The sequence below is a fragment of the Melospiza georgiana genome, chromosome 1 (assembly GCF_028018845.1).
Source record: "Melospiza georgiana isolate bMelGeo1 chromosome 1, bMelGeo1.pri, whole genome shotgun sequence".
Classification (NCBI taxonomy): domain Eukaryota; kingdom Metazoa; phylum Chordata; class Aves; order Passeriformes; family Passerellidae; genus Melospiza; species Melospiza georgiana.
The window spans coordinates 95,066,006-95,085,922 of NC_080430.1; the positions used below are offsets into that span (position 1 = coordinate 95,066,006).

The following is a 19,917-nucleotide window of genomic DNA, read 5'->3' on the forward strand; positions in this document are numbered from 1 at the left end:
ACTTCAGTAATTTTCTGTCATTATGTACAGCTTCATTCACTAGAATAGAATTTCTGCACACTATCAACACAAGAGAATGAAGCAAAGGGAAAATATTACCAAATTCAGAATCTGAACGCTAAGAGCAGAACTCAAGGACCTTAATGCTGATAGCAGAGTATGGATGAAAGAGCCACAGAGCCTCTTCCCATCCTTTTGAAGGATGTGAAGTCATGAATTTTCCTTTAGATTAAACATCCCGATGCTTAAATTTGAGAGCACTCAGCATCTTCAAGATCATATTGACTGCGGTGAGAACTGCAGCTGCTCAGATCATTCAGGATCTTTGGCCTCTTCATCAGACATTCAATTACTTGAGACTTACTTTTCCAGTGCCACAGCTATGTCCTGGAAGCCCTGTGCAGTGATGTTATTCTTGTCCCATATTACAGTTCTGAGAGGTGGTGGGAAGAGGAAAGAAAAGCGTAAGTTAAACAAGAGCCACCAAACAAATCCATAATGAACTTTGCATATTGAAATAACACACTGCTGAATATTCAAAATTGCAGAAGGCAGCACTTTAAAAACTTGTCTTTACTTAGATGGTAAATCCTTGAAATGACAGAAATGATGGATAAATACCCAAAATCCAGTTTCCTGTACTTTAAAGGGGACTGTACTGTATTTTCTATCATTAACGTAAGTACCTTTTCTAAAACACAATTAATATAAAGATTTGGACATAAATTCCTGCTTTTTTGAGGAATAGCATCAAAACCAAAGTTCAAATGTCTCCTTTGCAAGGTCATCAAGGCCATACTGAAAAACCAGAAAACTGCAGTGACTGGTCAATCTCTGTTCCACATAGGCTACGTGTATTTTAAAAATTCGTGCTGATCAGAGGTCAAAATTTGCAGATTATTACACATTCAGCCCTACACTAAGCTCATCACACTGTTCACATGATTTCCCATGCAACACAAGTAGCTGCCAAAATAAACCATTAGGTTAGGTGCATAAATGGTAGCTCTTTTGAATTCACAGTAATGATAAGAGTGATCAAGCCTTCCCCTCCTCCCCCAGTTCAGACCACTCAAGCAGACTGCTTGGCAATTTGCAAACACATGTTCAAAGATCTCATTAGTAGGCAGAAGAGACAGACAAGCAGATAAATCTTGCTTCTGCTAGAGCACCAGTTGTAGCTGTTCTTAAAAAAAAAAAAAAGGCACAAAACCAAACAAAGATTTCTGGTGTTTAAAAGAGAGAGAGAGAGAGAAAAAAAAGATGGATGGCATGCTTTCACAAGTAGTGACATCCTTCTGTTGTTGTACAATTATCCCTCTGTTTTTTAGATGAAAGGTAAGAAAGAGAGGAAGAGAGATTCTACACTCACTCTGCAAACATCAGGTATGTTAAGGGTCAAATCTTGAGTATTTCTGCCACTGGAAAGTCTGTTTATACTTCTACCTGGGTGTCATTTTATAACATTTTGGCAGAGCCAGTTACCATTGCATTATTCAGCCTGTAATCACACCACAGACTGTGGTGACATTATGTCAACTGTGACATTCAGCATACTGTGAAACATTTCAGTCTGCCACCCTGAAATGTATCAAGACTTTCTTTCCTCAAATATTGTGGTCATTTCAGGTTAATGCATTCAATAAACCTAAGCCATCCCTCCTGTGCTTTCTTGACATTTTTAATATTCAGTTTGGGCACAGCAACACAAAGGCCAGAGGATCCTTGCCTCTTGAACAAAATAGCCAAGACTGTTTGGGGGAATTTCTTATCCTCCAGGGAACAAATACTTGGAGACCAAGTAAAAAGTGGTCTTTTTACACTGACAATACACTGAGGGAGGTTCATTTGCACAGTCTGAAGAGGAGGAGGGAGGATTATCTTTCCTGATGAGGGTGACATATTTAGAGGTCCCCATCCAGATTTATGCTGATTGAAGGTTTTACTGTTTGTGAAACACATGCTGGATAGAAAAAGAGTGATACTCTCAAGCCATCAGTGCCAGACATGCTAAAAAGCAGTGAAGTTGTTGGGCAGATGAAGTTGCAAAGAAGATATGCCAAGGTCCATCAACACAGTAGGAAGGGGAGAAAGGAAGGATGGATGGTCCACGCTGCTCCCCATTCTGAATTCCACATGCTCTTAGTTCTACAAACTGACACTTCAGAAGACAAAGAATAATTCCCTTCAGTTTCCTACCCAAGTATCAGAATTTTCTCTGCTGGGAAAGCCTCCAGTAAGAAGGAGAGAGCAGAACACAAGAGAGCAGCTAAGCACTAGAATTGAGTTCCCAGGGACACTGTGGAATCTTGGTACTTAGAGATCTTCAAAACCTGCATGGACAAGTCTCTGAGCAACCTCACATAGCTTTAAGTTGGCCCAGCTTTGAGAAGAACATTGGGTTTATTCAATAGAGAGCTCTGTAACAATGTAATTTTTTCTGTCATTCTAGAAATTTGAAAAGTCTTTTAATTCCAACAAGAGACCTTTCTGTTTAAATGTAGAAAATTTTCCCCAGTTTCAGTTAAGGAAATGTTTTTGATGGGACAACTTCCTTCTCTTGTTTTTCTGTTGTTATTTTCCTTTCTCTTAAGAAAAAGAAGGATGAGAATGCTTCCAAATAAAGGCACTTTAAAGTGCCTGTACGCAGAAAGGTTCTGAAGAGAAACAGATTGAGAATAAGCCAACTACTTCAGTATTATTAAGCCATTCTACTGTTTACTGCAAATACATTTCACTTACCTGAGTTTGGTGTTTATCTGTAGGGCTTTTGCCAGCATCTTTGCTCCCATATCTCCCATGGCATTTCCACTAATATCCACTTTTGTGAGAGAAGTATTGCTGCCCAAGGCATTGATAATGATGGTGACCTCAGTCTTCAGCTTGGAATCTGCGAGCGACAGCGACTGGAGAGGCTGTGGATTATAGAAAATGCACTGATAACAGAGCTGAAAACGCACTCATTCCTCAAACACCAACTAAAAGAGGTCACAAGTTTCCCAAACTCTTGGGGACAGCAGTAAACATCAAAGAGTTATTTCTCTGTTAGCTGCAGATCCCAACAACACATGATAAATTGGAAGTCAATAACTTACAGCACAGGCGTCAAACACATGCATACAAGCAGATTAAGTTGTAACACCCTGTGAAAAAATTATTTTCAAGCAGCAGTGCCTCCAACTTCCTGAGTTCTACTAATACTAAGTACAGAATACAATGTAAACCTCAAAAAAGGGAAGATAACAACCAGCTTCACAAGATATCTTCCAGCGTCCAGTGGGTTTTGCTTTACCAGCATTCGCATTTTCAGTGAAAAATAAAAGTATCTACCATTCCCCTTCTCTCCCTCAGGCTGAGACTTTTGCCCAAGGGCAAATTACAGTCCAAGGCATTGTTAAAACAAACAGTTTCCTTAAAGTGTTTTATTATTTTTACTTCAAATTTAGGAGTGATTTTGCATATCTGTTCCTTCAACAAAGGGCATGGGTTTTCAAGAAAAGATAAAACTGTAGCAGGTCTGAAATTCAAAGCAATATTGAGGTTTTTTTACAATGAATAAGTCTACTCATTGTAATAGATACTACAATATTTTTCAGAAACTTTATTTTTTTATGAAGCATATTAAGCTGAAACTATCTTATTTGGCTCCAGCAAGTCATACTCCAAGCCTCAAAAAAACCTTTTCTAAAAATGCCCATATTTCCTCCACTCTCAATACCCCCAACACTCAACAGCAGGAGCTCAAGAACCATGGTTAACTTATCCCCATGCCATGCATAGATATTACAGCTCCTAAAAGTGCAATTTGTCTTTGGTGATGAATGAGGACTCACAAAACATTTCCCTTACTCAAGTGTGAGTCCATGCAGAGAAGTGTATGGTCATTATACACCCACTTAGGCATGTGCTGAAGGATGAAATATTGGAGCCTAAAATCCTCAAATAGCCAGCACAAGAAAATCAACATCACATAGCAATGAGCCACAGCATTTATGTTACATCCTGAAGTTTAGATAAATTAAAATAAACCAACCAAACTCTGCACACCTTCCAGGGTCCAAGGTCCTTGCATCATACCTGCTATACAATCAGATCTAACTCCCCAGACACCACAGGATTACAGTGATAACCAAAAAACTTGCAACAATGCAAGAAATGCACTTACTAATGAGGAAAAGCACAAAAATTTGGAGGCACAGCAGTTGATAATTATAAAGTCTAATAATAACACAAGCCACATGCTGGTTTTATTTTAAATGGAAGTTATTAAATTACTATGCTGATACCCTTAATCTGTCTGGTTTTGAATTTTATTGCACGACATGAAGAGGAATGTAAAGAATTATTAAGAATTTAAAAGCAATATTAACATAAAAATGTTAACATCACATTTAGAATGGCACTCAGGAGCTCTTGACAGAAGTCTGAGAAGCCCTTTTGCTGACAGATTCACAGCAAAGCAGCACCATGCAGCACTAGGAGAAATCAGCAATAAACTTGTGAACGTGAGATTGTTTCTGTTTTTCATGTGTCACTTTAGAAATGGGCATTGGAGTAAGTGAGCTGCACATGATCCCTCCCACATAATTTTTCTAAATCTCAAATATCCTCCCAGGAAGCTTCTTGCATTCCAACACTATGACTAAACAGTATATGACTGAAAACACTTCTGTACTGTGTTCTGTAAGGATTGACAGCCATGCACCATCTAAATATTCATTAAATTATCTGATCATTACATTAAAAATCCCAAATGAAACAACAACAAACAAAAAAAAAGGAATCAAAACCAAATCCCCCACAAATATGGGAAATACTCTACAAACATTTCTTTTAACAACTTAATAGTTTTAGCTAGATATTGAGAAAACAGAAGTCTAAGGAGCACTTTCAGTGTCCCTGCTACAGAAAACAGGTACTTTGCCAATACAGAGAAAATGCCTCAACATAGTCTTTTTAAGGAAGAGGAATTCTCAAAGTACAAATTTACAATTAGAAATGGTATGATTTTATTCATTGATTCAGTCATACTTCTACTGGAAAAAACCCTAGGAATTAAATCAAGCTAAATTTGTTTTTCCTAAGAACAAAAATGCTGCAAAAAGCCACCAAGAGCCAATTCTGCACCAAGCACTCAACTAACAACTAAAGATAATCATCACTAGAAATTCACTGCACCTATGCAGGAGTGATTATCACTCTGAGTAACAACACTGCATACCTGCTGTGTAACATCCATTTTTGCAACAAGAAAAGGAATGGGCTCCTTAAGAATACATTATAATAGTCTGCACAGTATAGCGCCCATTTATCTAAAAAAATACATGAAAAGAACCCAAAAAATGAAACTAAATGTTACATTCTTGCTTATATAAAACACCTGTGAAGCTCTGCTATGTAGGTTACTACTACTGCTTTTAAATGCTGCAGAATTACATTTGGGTATCACTATTTTAACAGTCATAGAAGCAAGCCACTGATTGTTTAAATCATTTTACTCATGACTCACATTAGCACAGCAACAGAGCTATTTAAAGTGTGCATAAACACATGAAGAAGCATTTAGAGATTTTTATTTTAGATTAAAGCCACTTGCTTCAGCTTTCTATGCAGACAATGTTCAGTCCCTAAACTGTGCAGTGTGCTCTGGGCAACATCACACCCTGGTCTCTACAACTGCATCTTAAATTTTTCATGTCCTGTGGCAGTAAATGCATACTACTGTTAGAATGAGGACCACCTCATTTAAGATTCAAATTGAAATAGCTAGAGACTTAAAATAATTTTCTAGCATCGAGATACAGTGAGGACAATCCTAGGCTGCTTTTTGCAACATATTTTTCCCACAGTGCTACAGTGTCTGTCCTCAACTCTCTTGCTGCTAGGAGATAGTTCATGCTGGTTTTAGTGCTTGATGAGACAAAAAAACCAAGATTCCTTCACTGAAGAGGATTAACAAGAGAAAAGAACATGGGGCAAGAAGAGGCAGGGTAACCCCAAAGGATCATATGCTATATCCCAAATGTTAATGAAGTGACATGAAGGAGAGACAGTTATTCTAAGTAGCTAAATAAAACAACTTTTTGGTGAATTATTTCATTATAACGCTGTTTGAAAACAGGATGACAATACATTGTGTAGGTTAGGTTAGGTTAGGAAAACATGGTGGGTAAGAATTACAGGAGCACATCTGACCCATGTATAGTGTAAAAGGCAGAAAGTGGAACAACAAATGAGGTTGAGAAAAGAAAAGGAATGCAAGAAGTGGAAGCTAATGATGCAAAGGAGAGAGAACTGTGCAAGAATGATACACATAAAATTTAACAGCTACCTTTTCCTACAACCTGGAAGTTTCAAAAAGAGAAGCCAGGAAAGATAAACAAAAGGTTGTAACACTTTAAGTAGAAATAATACAGTGAAAGTTGAAATTTTTGTTCTTAAGAAAAGATAGTAAAGAAAGTAGTCATAAAATAGGGGGAAAATGCCAACAGCATGTTTGAGAAGATGATTTGGGCACTGAAAGGCCACAGAGTGCATTGATGAGGAGTTTTAGGGTATGGTCTGAGTGGGCAGAAATGTTCACCTGCAACAGAACAAAGGAATAATGGAAACAGAAAACATACCAAATTACATTTGCTTGTGATTCAGCTCTTCAGGACAGCTGTGAAAGGATAAGCATGAGAAACAGGGCAGGACAGAGACAAATGCCCACACAGAAGCAGCAGGTGGTATCTGATGAAATGAAACCCCTCAGTACAGGATCAAAAGGAAAAGGAAAGGAGGGGAAGGCAGTCCTGCAGCATTCCCTTTAGAGGCAGAGTAGGAGGAGGTGGTCACACAGCACAAAACAACATGCCTGGTACAAGAAGCAACACAGAGTTTCACCAATACATTACTTAGCACAGCCCTACATCTAACTTGTGCAAACAAGGATTTTCATTAAGGTGCTCTCATTACAGATGTTACCTCAATTCGAATCAGTTTTGGTATCTGTATGAAGAACTTTACCACATCATGCTGACCTTCCATGCTTTAAAGAATAAAACGTGGAGGAAGGCACAGAATCAAGAAACACCAGCACCACTGATCCATTTAAGAGGACAGAAAGAGCATAGAGGACTGGTTTAATAAATCACTTCAAATACAACTGAGAACTAAGAAAAAAGGAATCCAGAACATGAGTCTAACGACCTTGCAAGGCAAGAGACACTGGGAATCCTGGTTAAAACTGCCAGGATACAGACACAGATGGGAGGAGAAGACAGCCAGGCAGTTAATATGGAGAGCATGAACTTGGAGGTGAGACAATAAAGACAACAGGAAGCAGCAGGTGTTCAAACAACCTGAGTCTACAGTTGGCTGTCTCTGGAGAATGAGGAAAGCTTGCTTGGTACTTGCACAGGAAATTAAGGAGAAAGAAAGGACTAAGAGTAGATAAATAAAGATTAACAAGCATGAGAGTAACAGGGCATCTTAAGATCCCCTTCTAACCAAAACTAGGATGCCAAGAATGGGCAAGAACACAAATTCAACCAGAGAAGTATTTCAGAATAACAAAAGTAGAGAAATTAAGGAAGTGAGCAAGCATCCCAGCAAGGTACCCTGAAAAGGTTTTATGAAATTGCTCCCATGACTAAGAAAGGTAAAAAACAGCACAGTGAATGGTTTATTTGCATCTTCGGAAGAAGGAAGGAATTCTGAGAGATCACTGCAGTGACCTTGCATTTTGCCAAGGAAAAAAAATGTTAATACACAAGAACAGCTATCAGGAAATAATGCATTCTATAAATTAAAAAAAAAGCATTGCTATTGAGAACACTATGATCGTAATCTCTTATCAGGACACAAAAGTTCTGAAAATTTGTGCCTAAAGGGCTGTATAATTTAGACATAAAAAACTAGGTTACACACATCCAACTATTTAAAATGAATATTTTTCAACAACCACAGATCCTAAGACTATCCTCAGAAAATGTTCACCTACGTGGCACAAGTTAATCCAAATTACAATTTGAAAAAAAAAGCAAATCCAAAATGCTGGATGTATCTGTGCAGAGTTGTGATCAAATCTTATGCAGCAAATTAAGAAAATGAAGAAAATTATCAGAAATAGACTGTGAGGGTACAAATACACATGATGATAGTAGGCAGAAAGATACTCACTGAATCCTCATCTTGAATCATCTGAACTAAATTATCAAGTACTGGAGTGAGATTTCTGAGGGAAGAAAAGTTAGGAAGATGATGAAATCAGCAGTTTCTCCTCATCCATTCTCTTGTTATTTAGAAGAAAGAAAATCCTTACTTGGATTTCATGTTGTTAAAGTTTTTGCCTAATGCCAAGTGTCTTATCGACCGGTTTTTACTAAGCCAGACTACAAGGGTTGAGAGATCAGATTCTAGGCCTGTAAAGAATCAGATTAGATTAGGAATTAAAACACATTTTCACAAAAGACCCAGACCAGGGCCAATTACTGATGCTATATTCAAGTAATTATAGCAGCATACTAATTTCCAAAATGTGTAGGAAAATTTCCATTCTTCTATCTTTAAATCTTTTTCTCACTAGTGCCTCTGCTTTTCTATGAGAATAAATGCTTTCTCTAAAAGAAACCCTTTAAATCTCCCTGCTAATCAGCTATTAAAGGCACCTCTCAGACACACAGAAGATAATTCAGTCCCCTATCCACAGTCCAACCACCCAAGGGTAGTTCCTCGCAGGGTCAGGCAGAGTTTCAAGTTCCTGGGAGAATTCTGAAATAATGCTAATCACTATCTAGTCTTAGTAGAGCTGTGTACCAACAATATTTCAAAGCCTTCAAAAGCCTGCAAAAAAGGCTAACATAATACACTACAAATAAAATAACCTAAAAAACAAGGCAGATTTTTTTCTACTCCTGAGTAAAAGAAAATTAGCTTTAGTATTCCCAAGCTAGTTATGTATTTGAGGAGTCCACGAGCTAGATTACAATGATTTAGAATTCAGATTCACAGCATAATTTAGATTTCAAATATCTATCTTTATTTATAAAAATATATCTTTTTGCCTAACTGGGCTGAATCAGTAGCTCTCTCAGCTTTCCACCTGTCCATCTTCTTGGGCATTCCACTGTACTGGGAATCTGTTTCTGAAATACTTCTGCACTTGGCTGATAGAAGGGCAATCACAGCAGGTGAATTCTTCCAGTTCATACATCTACACCTTGGATCTGCAAGATGAGAAGCCAGCTCATATTTCCAGGAATACCTGTGCTGGGAAGCACAGAGACTCCAAAACAGAAATATTCAAAGACTATTCCAAAGACTCAAGCAGGTCTTTTCTCACCTGAAGCTCTTGGCTCTTTGCTCCAAATTTCCCCCCTCAGCTTCATTCTGTACCAGACCTTTCCCTTTGTTCTTTCACTATACTTCTAATTCTCATCCAGCTTCTTATCTTCTTATACTTGACCCCAATTTACCCTGGATCGAATATGAGTTGGTGCCATTATTTTATTCTGCTATGTTACACTGATCGCAAACAACAAACTTTTGAGGTTACATTTAGTCTTCCAACGTTCCTTAATAAGAGGCCTTGGTCAGAGACATTTCCATAACAGCATGGCCAACAATCACAAAGCAAGAGCAAGCACCCTTGGTCCCACTGAGAGCTGAAACAAAAAACATTTCTTGACTTGCACGACTCTCCATTCCTGTTCTGTGTACTTACCATTGTCTGAAATATCTAGGCTGGTGATATTGTGTATTTCTGCTATGCATCCTTCCAAGACTTGTGCACCTCCAGATCTTAACTAGAGACAAAACATCATCCATTTTTGCAAACTAGTTATGGTTTCAAGATCACACAGAAGACAGTGGTAGGAGCTTTGTGAATACAGAAGGCACTAGCAGCGGCAAAAACAACAGCAACAAAAGAAGTTATAGACATCAAAATGACAGCCTATGCACACATTCCTACTGTCCTCACTCTTACTCTCAGTATTTGCATACAAATGAGAAAAGGGACTCTCTTTGCTTTCCCTTGAAACTACCTCTCAGCCTCCAAATCAGGAAAATGCTTAAATGGTTAAACACAGCAAATCCTTTAGCACTTGGGCTGGGCAGTGCCCGAAGGACTGGGGTGAGCATTCTCTACATGAACATTTCCAGTGTCTGGTGATACAAAAAAATAAACTTAGACCAGCCTATCAGCTTGCAACCCTGGCACCCTTGAACTCCACTACAGTCAGGCCTTACAGTGAGCATCTTCTTCCAGCTCTTAGCACAATGCTAAGGTGCCCAAAAGATAAGTGGGGGGCATACAAAACAAAAAAAATCTCAATTAAATTATGCCTCCCTGTTGCTGAAAAGAAAATTCAAATAATCCAGTTGTAAAACAGCCATAAAAGACAATGAACAAGAGAAAACAGTAATACAGTCATTCTTAAGAAATAGCAATAAAAGAAAAAAATTGCAACAATAACAAAATGCCTGACTGCAAAATATCAATTATGATATTATTAATCTGAAATATTACATGACTACAAAAGAAATGTCAGGATTTAATGAAAAAACAATGAAATGTTCTAGGAGAAAACATCAACATTAAGAATTAAAGTAATGAAATCTTACACACTTATTTACTAATGCTACTGAATTAACATCTTTTTTTTCCAAAGGAGCAAAAGCAAAAGCATTTTCTTTTTTTTGCAGCTATGTACTTTTATATAAGGTGCATTTAAATTTATAAACATCTCCCTGTAAAAGATTTTAGCTGAAGTAGGAAAAAATTCTATGGAAATTTTATTTTTACATTTTCTATCTTCACGTTATTTGCTTCAAAAAGAATGGAAAGCTTTTTCAAACCTCTTCAAAGCTTTTTCACTTCCTGTGCATAAAAACTGTGACTTTTTTTACTTAGTTCACTTACTTGGGTAAATAGTCCGAATCTACCTGCTGATATTTCTGAGGACCATCAGCTTTTATCCATACTATAATTATAAGAGCCACAAATGCCTTCTAGAAGCATTTTTCAATAAAGACTTGATTTGGCACTTTTTTGAACATTTGAGGTATGTGATGGGTTAACAAGCAGCTGGATAACTTGACCTGAGAATTTGGAGAATGGCCTTTGGTGGCCAATGGTTATCTTTGGTGGCCAAAGATGACACCTAAATCATAAATCACATCCAGAGTGTGAAAAGTACAGAATATAAGGCACCTTACCGCCTCTCCATAAATCAAAGCCTGCCTATCCTTCACCTCATCCTCTCAATAAGTAGCCATATTACAGGCTGTATTTGGGCCAGAAGTGCTGCAAATTTAACTCAACTTTATTTTAGTAAGAGCATTTGTAGCATTTGCTGTATGAAAGCCAAAATCATCCAGTTTTGCTTTGTGCTGCTCTCTCAGTGTGGCCCACCACAAGACACACATTTCACACAGAGTGTCACATCTACTGCTGCAGAATCTATGGCAGATCATACATGGAACTAGATTGGTTGTTGGTAGGGTAAAGTTCTATACACTAAAATTGTACTCACAACAGAATCCAAATGCTTTGGCTATATATACTTTGAGGGCTGAAGTGGACAATTTTTCAGGAGGAGCTTTCAATCTTGTACCAGATAACTCTACATTCAAAATTTTAAATATATAAACATTTCATGAGCACAAATGGTGATATCTATTTGATCTGAAAGTGATGACAAAAACTCCACTTTTAGGAGCACAATTTGCTGCAACTGTGTTAAAATACTTTGCACATAAATATATATATAAAATCAGAGATGAATTGAAGTGCTGCTTGTCAACGTGGACTGTGATACTGACAAAAAGACTCTGCAACACCTCTACATGATATACTTCTGAGGCTACAAAGAAAAGCTCTCAGAAAATGAAGAATAACCCTTCTACAACTAAAAATGCCAAGTGTGCTCAAAGCTATGAGGTACTAATATGGGAAGGGCAAACAAAGCTGCTTACTGGTTTAACAGTTAAGGTAAAGCATGGAGGGTACTTACACAGTGACCAAGCTAAGGGAAGCAGAAGGGAAAAGAGTGAAATACATCAGTGCTGAGCAGGTAGAAATAAAAATGTAATTTTCATAGTAAAAAATAATTTAAAAAAACAACCAAACAAGCAATAGAAAATGATTAAGCTTGGAGATAATATACCAGAAAATTATGGGAGCAAATGAAAAATGGTAGAAGAGGGAAGGAACACAGATTTATCCTTCCATACTTGAGTACAGCTTGCCTGATGCAGGAAAGAAGAGGGCAAAGCTGAAGCATCAGCCTTATAGCCCCCTAGGAGCGTGTGCTTGCAGGAACTGGGAGTAGTGGTGACTGGCTCCAAGCTTCCCACCACTCTCTTTCCAGGTGTAGATCACCCTGCCCAGATCCCAGAGGGTCAGGGAGAGGTGGAGCAGGATCCTGAGGTGCTGGGCCTGTTCAGAGCACTCCCAGCTGCTGGCACATCAACTTCCCTGCTGGTGGAAGCATCACTTCTTTCCAAAGCACATGAGAATGGATAAAGCTCAGTGATGGGCAAAAAAAAAATGTTAAGGGAAGGATCTAAGGAAGTGCTGTCAATCTGGAGGGACCAGCTACAGGAAGGCAACACTGAGTTGGGCAGGATTCCTTCCTTTCTGTCACAAAAGCCATGACCACAAGTGCTTTGGTGTCCAATAAATCTCATTGCTCCTTGAAGAGCTCGTTCACATCCCAGCCTGGGTTTATTTCATGAAAGGGTAATATTTTCTCTCCTGTCAGCCCTTGTTGATTTACATGCTAATTTATACTCTCATTACTTATATTTGTGTTTTATTGATTTATTCATTTAAGGCTAAATCATCATCGTAGGACATAATTTTTATTACGTTAATTACTCCTCCCTTCTCCTTCCTTCCTCTGAAAGATAAATTATCATCCATCTGATCCCTCTACTCAGAAGTATATATACTGGACTTAAAAGCTTTGCTATTTGAAATTTACATGTAGTGCTCTTCAAAGTAATATTTTCCAAAAAGTCTAAAATATTAGAAACTATGATATGCATTCACAGTTATTTGGTTTTTTCTTCATAAGGAAATCTGTGCACATTTGATCAATTTGCAATTGATCATGAACCTAAAGGCAAGGATTACCGCACCTCAACACGGTTATCAATATTGTGTATTTTCTACTTAAAGGGCAACCACTGTACCTGCAGGCACTTCTGTAACAGTTAATACTAAGATGGCATTGGAAATATCTAACAAATGGGAGGCCTTCTTTGCAGCTTAAAAAACTGGGGGAAGTCAGAGAAGGCCTAAAGTGGTTCATGTTGGTTTTGGCAAGAGTCCACCACACAGCTCTCTACAAAATGACTTTGCCTCAAGTGGCTTCCCAGGGTTGTGTCTGATCTTTTCAAATTCTGCTTTAACCACGAAGGAGTCACCCTGCAAGAGCATGGGCAGTCCTGGGAAATAGAGCACACAGCAAAGCACAGAGAAGAAAGAGGAAACAAGATAAGGCAAACCAGTTGCCACAATTGTTCTTACTTATTCTTGAGGCCACTTTGACAGTGCTTGTTATGTTAATAACTTTTACCAAAGATCCTTATTGGCTTGAATTGATTAATTGATTAGGAAAATAGAATTTCTCCCAAGGTTAAGAAGCAAACCTGCAGAAGAGGGAGCATGCCTTCGGTTCTGAAGGAAGACAACTGAACCTCAGACATGCCTTCAGGGCATGCAGCTTCCTTAGAGCCATTCAAATTTGGGCACCTCGGAAAATCCTGCTGCTAATCACACCACCAGAGAGCAGAAGCTGCCAAGCATCCAACAGGCTGGCTCAGTGTGTAGTACAGCTGCACTGCAAGGAGACTTTTGCTGATCGGGTGCTTTGAACCTCTGTGCTCATTATTTAGGATGTGTGTTACAGCATCCTAACTTTTATCATAACTGCTTCTCTGAGTTCTCTGCTTCTCATCTTCCCCACAACTTTTGACTACAGAGGAAGAATATCTTGCCCAGTGGATTTCACAGGAACTCTAAAACCTCGTCATTGCACATTTTGAACACATCCTGATAAATATTCCTTACCTCACAGCTACTGAGGTCTAAAGACACCTCCTTCAGATTGTGATTGCAAGCCAGGCCTAATAATAGCGCTCTGAAAAAGATCAATTTTAGAACTGTTTTAAAAAGATAAAGGGCAGCTTTACATCATCATCTAAGTGATCACAGGTTAATACATCTATAATGCAAAGATTCATTTCAAAACAACACCAGCTGAGCAGTTATTTCTTAAATGGCAACAGGAGCACAAGCCTGCCACACTCGGAACACTCCAGGAGCTTCAAAAACTGCAGGGATGCAAGGCTAATGAAGAAACTGTAAAGCTAATGCACCATCAACATTTAATAACATTCATCAGAGATGAATTTTCTTCAACATTTGCTTTCAAAGAGCACCGAATTATTATAACTGGAGTGTTCTGTCATACAACCATCCAAACTCTCAGATTTTCCAAAAAATCTAGGAAAGAATAAAGTTTTTAAAATATGCAAGATGCCACGCAGCCATCCATTTCAGTCAGGCACAATGCCTGTAACACTCAAAGGCTCGAGGATGTTCCAGTACCACAAAATTCTCCATGTCCACAACCCAACAAGTATTTACAGATTTTCAAAACGATAGCCTTATGCAATGGCATCCTTTGCCTTTAGGCACATTGGCAGACTCATGAAGTAACAACTAATTAGGGTTCTCATAAATTCACTTTTAAAGTCTCACAGAAGTTTGTTTCCACATCTAAAAGTTAGTATTATTATCACACTTCTATTAATACTGTCAAATCAGAAAGCACAATAGTATGTGTAATAGAGAAGAAATAAACAAAATCTGTGTATACCTTCTAATATCTTCAGAATAGATGCAGCTTTGAATTAATAATTCAACAGAGAAACAGAAGGACTTCCTTCTCCAACTTCATTTCAGCCAAAAGGAGCTAACCAAGTGACTGATACATGGAGATAAAAACGAATCCCTTCTGAGGAGCCATTTGTCTACACACTTGCTATGCAAGTAGTGCGTCAAAGCAACATTTGAAATGTGTGTGTCTTGAGCAGGTTTTCATTTAAACCTATTTATATTTTCTGTCCTGCAGGTATAATCAGACCTTCCCTATTAACAAGGGCAGATGTCTTCTGCTCATTTACTTAAGCTATTAATATATGAGGGGGGCAAGAGGGTAGGGAGAGAAGTGAAAGTTCTGCAACAGTTCTCACAAATTTTTAGATGATCTTGTCTATCTTTCTTACCCAAACATGTTTTTTATTCAGTCAGTCTGGCTGATGGTAAGCTTACAAAGAGCTTCCGAAGCATCTCCAGGAAATAAAAAAAAACAGTGGAAGCATAAAAGAAGTACAGATTAAAAAACAGACACATCATGCTGCTTCAGTTGAACACTTTTCACAGGAAGGAAAAAAAAGGGTTTTTTTCCCCTAACCTTCTTTCCTATAAATTCACCCTAAGAAAATCTCCTTGTTTCTCAATTCTTTGTCATGAAAAATCACCAGCCTGCAAAGGGCCTGAAGCCAGACATCTTATACTTACACTTGGCCACTATGTTTAAATCACACACATGGCAACACATGGAGAGGTCTTATCAACTGTGCATGATGCAGAATGCAAGAATTGGCCTTGCAATTAGCATTTGCATGAGAAGCATATCAGAAACTTGTCTTGTTACAGCACTGACAGATCAAAATACAGTTTTTGGCAATGTCTGTAAAATTCAACAAAAATGCCAACTTACACTTCAACAAGGACAAGAGTACAAACTGCCTCCATTAAAAATGGTGAAAAAAAGTGAGCTGCATATGGAACACTAACTAAATTACCGATGTGCAAGGTGTGTACCCTCTCTCCACTCACCACATGGCATCCTCAATGTATCAGCAAACCTGCTCCCTAAAAGGCTTGATTTACACTGTCCAAGCAAGCTCATGTCCTTCACAGACTGCACTGATTAACCAATATCTTTAAACTCACTGAGCTAGCACACGCAATTAAACACACCACAGCTGAAGAGCTAAAGGAAGCCTATAAAGAAATCAAATAACAATTAATTATGGGAATTTGGATCTCAGAATGTCAGGCATCCGCATTTTTATCTATCCCTTTTTTCTCTAGGCAGGATTGATCTTGAATCTCACATTCAGTTGGTGACCTCTGGTTCATGGACACAAACCAGGAACTTTTGTCGCTGGACAGCTCCAAAAGTTTTTTGTCATATGCTGATGAATGATGCCAGGAAAGTACTATTATGATACATCATAGCTTTGATTTTTTTGCTTCCTGGAGCCATCTCTCATGTGCTCTTGCCTGCAAATGACAATTTCCTGCCTGAAAAAAAGTGTTTCTATCTTCTTGTGTTTAACTACCACTGTGATCTTGATGGCTCCAGAGAAGGTTTGTAATTCTTGCACTTAAGAACAAAAGGCCAAGCAGCTGTCCCACAATACACATCCTCAGTCCTTTTAACACCAGATTAACTTACACAGGACATTTCTGAAGTGGATCAGTCAAGCCATATAGGGTTTGAGAGGTAAAGCAAGGCACCCTGCAGATCAAAGTCCTCTGTAGTGTTGTGACACACTCAGCTCAAACTGAATGAAAAATTTAGGTCAGAGAAAAAGCACATCATGGAAATTGCCAAAAAGTACTGGCAGCTTCTGTTCTATCTCCTAGGCAGAAGTGAATGCTGTCACCAGAACAAAAGCAGTCCAGGCCAAAATACCAGACAGCCGAGAGTGGCATGGACACTCTGAGACCATTCACTTGCAGCTGGACTTTGCAAAGATGCCCTTGGAGCTTTCTGAGCTACTGAAAGAGCTTTCTGCTCTCAGCTCATCCTATGCTCCCCATCACTGCCTCTTTACTTCCACCAACACCAGTCAGGCAAGTAACTCTGTCCAACACAATCCAGTCAAATTGAACCAGATTATCTTAAATGTTACCAGAAGCAGTTTTTTGCTAATGCATATGTTGACTGAAAAGGCCTTCGAAGATGCCATTTGCTGCCCAGCTGGCAGGCAAAAGGCCCAAAGTTATTGGGATAAATTAATATAATAGTATCTTTCATGAGCACAGGCAATTGTACAGAACTCACTCACATTCCTCATACCATAAGACATACTCAACATGACGAGAACTTTAATGTTTGGTGCTTCTCACCTTTCCTAATCTCTGGGGATATATTCAACATCCCACAGCATTTTCCTTTTCCTGCCAAACCAATACTGTCTTCTTTAGTAGTCACATCCATCCTTGTTTTTCTTCCCTGCTGCCCTCCACCCTCCATTTAGATCAATTTCTCTAAATTAATCAGAATCAACCATGTTCCAAAAAAATCACCTTGTGTTTGAAAACACATCTGTACCACACCTTCCTAATACTGGCAAAGTCTGAACAAGCACTACAACAACCAAGAGCATCACATAGATGCTCTTGTGCTCTGATCTCTTGTGCAAGATCAGAGCTAAAATGGCTCCTGCAGGTAAATATGGATTTCAATCCATCACACCTGACTTAACCATCAGGCTCTTCTCAGAGGTGCCAAGGAACAAGAAAAGAGGCCACAGGAAAAAACTGACGCCTGATGCAAAAACAGGAAGTTCCACCTGAACATGAGGAAGAACTTCTTTACTGTGCAGGTGACCATGCACTGGAACAGGCTGCCCAGAGGTGTTGTCGAATCTTCCCCACTGGAGATACTCAAGAACTATCTGGATGCAATCCTGTGCCATGTGCTGTAAGGATGACCCTACTTAAGCAGGGAGGTTGGACCAAATGACCCACAATGATCCCTCCCAACGTGACACATTCTGCGGCTCTGAGATATTGTACTGCCCTCTTCAATACTGAATTGCCTTAAGAAAAAATAATCCAAAATGACATGCACTTCTCTTTCTGCTGTTGCACTTGTCACTCTTCCCTCCCTTCGCTTCTTCCAGTATCAAAAGCTTTCCATCACATTCTCACTAACTACTCTTGATATCTATCCTACATCTGCAATTTTGCCATTAACTCCTGACCATTAGATACTCCCCATTACCCTTCTCCTCAGAAGGCAGGCTCCCAAAAATAAAAGGATACATCCATGCACATATATCCATATTAAGGTTGCAAAATGGGTAGTGAACATGTCTAGGCATCTGCTACAGATAAAGTTATGTGTATTTTAATGTATATTAGTTAGGAAGATAACACTTTGAAAAGAGCCCTTTCTTTAATTAAGCCAAATAAACACCAGTATTCTGCCAGAATTACAGATAGCCTATCTAAGCCTCTCTTGACTTTAAAACACACTTTAAAAACTTCATGTCTGAAAATTTCATAGTTCAAATCCAGACACATCACAAGAAAGGTGACAGTGCTTTACAATTTCCCTCAGCCTGCAGAACCTGTTAGTCACAGGCTGGGTGACATACAACAAAAAGACTCATTCCACTTAGCACTCCTGGAAATTGCTGCCATTGTCTCCTCCCCAAAAGGAGAACACAGCTCAGTGCAATAGGTTTCTCCTCCCAAACACTGCAACAGGTTCTGTTTCATTATGGCTGTTGCAATAATGCAGTCCCAAAGGAATGGTGCTCACACAAGCCTATAATCCCATTTCACTGTGAAGCAGTTTTGTTCGTAAGCCACAAAGAATAAATATACCCAAAAAAAAACGCTGACAGAAGCTAAACAACTGTGACATTCCCAGAGCAAAAAATATGATTAATAGTCTCAACTGTGAGATAGAAAGAACATTTTATGAATGTATGACCATCACAAAACTCATTCTTGTAACATCAATAATGTACAGTGGGGAAAAAAAAAAAAGAAAGCAAAATTCTTTCCCCCTTCCTTTTAAAAATATGAGGCACTCATATAACAAAAATGCAAACTAGGTTTTAGGCACAGGAGAAAATGAAATTAAATTCTTACTTTAGAGGCTCAGGAGGGAGTTTAGTTCCTGAAAGGTTAATCTGCATCAAAGCAAGTGAGCTGCTGAAAAACTGTTTGAAGGAGGGAGGGACTTCTTTTCCTTTTCTGTAAATAAACAGATTCATTAAGAAGTAGCATTTAGATACTCCTCATTCCAATAAATAGTGAATGCAAGCCATCAGAAATGTAATGATCTTTTACAGTTTAATTGCTCTACCTTCGGCAGTTCTGTAATCAGTGGCTCTCAATTAGCTTAGAATTATAATGTCATCAAAATGTTGATTCAACAAACAATCCTCACAACTGCACTGCTGCACAGAAGACATTACTATCTACCTCCTGTTTGGTGAACTTCAAAGAATGATCATTTAGATCTGCTTAATAGTGAACATACTTACATCTCACAAGCAGAAGATCGAACAGGACATGAACAAAACCCTGAAATTGCTTTTTCACCACTAGAAATAATTACTCAATGCTAGAATACCTTAGCAACAATTAGGTGTCATCTCTGATAAGGACCCAAAGCTTCAATCTGAAGAAAATGGAACCAAATATTTCGTACAATGCAAGTTCTCTATAAAGTAAATGTTCAATCTCAAAGACTTTCAACGGGAATTCCTCCCAGCAGATGACAAAACAGGAACAAAAGCATTTGTACCCATCATCAAATCATTAAAAATACAAACTTTAAAAATCATATATAAAGAGGAATCAAATCAGCCAGACTTCAAAGTGTGGTGCTTTGCCCTTTAGAGACAAAAGATATATACAGACTTTCTATTGCAGCAGTATCACACAAACACATATTACACAAGGCAGCTTACTTTACAGACCTTTAGCAAAGAGCAGAAAGGGAAAGAAAATATTTTGCTTACAATAAGTAGTATCTACTTCATTGAGCACTAAGACTTCTAAGGCTTTATAAAAAAACAGTCTTAGATTTATTCTTAAAAAGA

The 19,917-nt window shown here is 38.4% G+C and overlaps 1 protein-coding gene across 6 annotated transcripts in view; it reads right to left on the reverse strand.

The window, feature by feature from the left end:
- CARMIL1 (capping protein regulator and myosin 1 linker 1) overlaps positions 1-19,917 on the reverse strand; it is a 188,959-nt gene that overhangs the window by 58,958 nt on the left and 110,084 nt on the right. For 3 of the 6 annotated variants that reach the window (XM_058022121.1, XM_058022139.1, XM_058022101.1), the window contains exons 16-23: positions 18,959-19,063; positions 14,063-14,132; positions 12,000-12,011; positions 9,707-9,788; positions 8,306-8,405; positions 8,164-8,218; positions 2,743-2,915; positions 365-433 (exon numbers count right to left, since the gene is read on the reverse strand). In XM_058022121.1, the coding sequence (XP_057878104.1) occupies positions 365-433; positions 2,743-2,915; positions 8,164-8,218; positions 8,306-8,405; positions 9,707-9,788; positions 12,000-12,011; positions 14,063-14,132; positions 18,959-19,063 (666 nt within the window). The remainder of the gene's footprint in view (positions 1-364; positions 434-2,742; positions 2,916-8,163; positions 8,219-8,305; positions 8,406-9,706; positions 9,789-11,999; positions 12,012-14,062; positions 14,133-18,958; positions 19,064-19,917) is intronic. The other 3 variants (XM_058022148.1, XM_058022131.1, XM_058022110.1) reach the window with 1 other exon arrangement.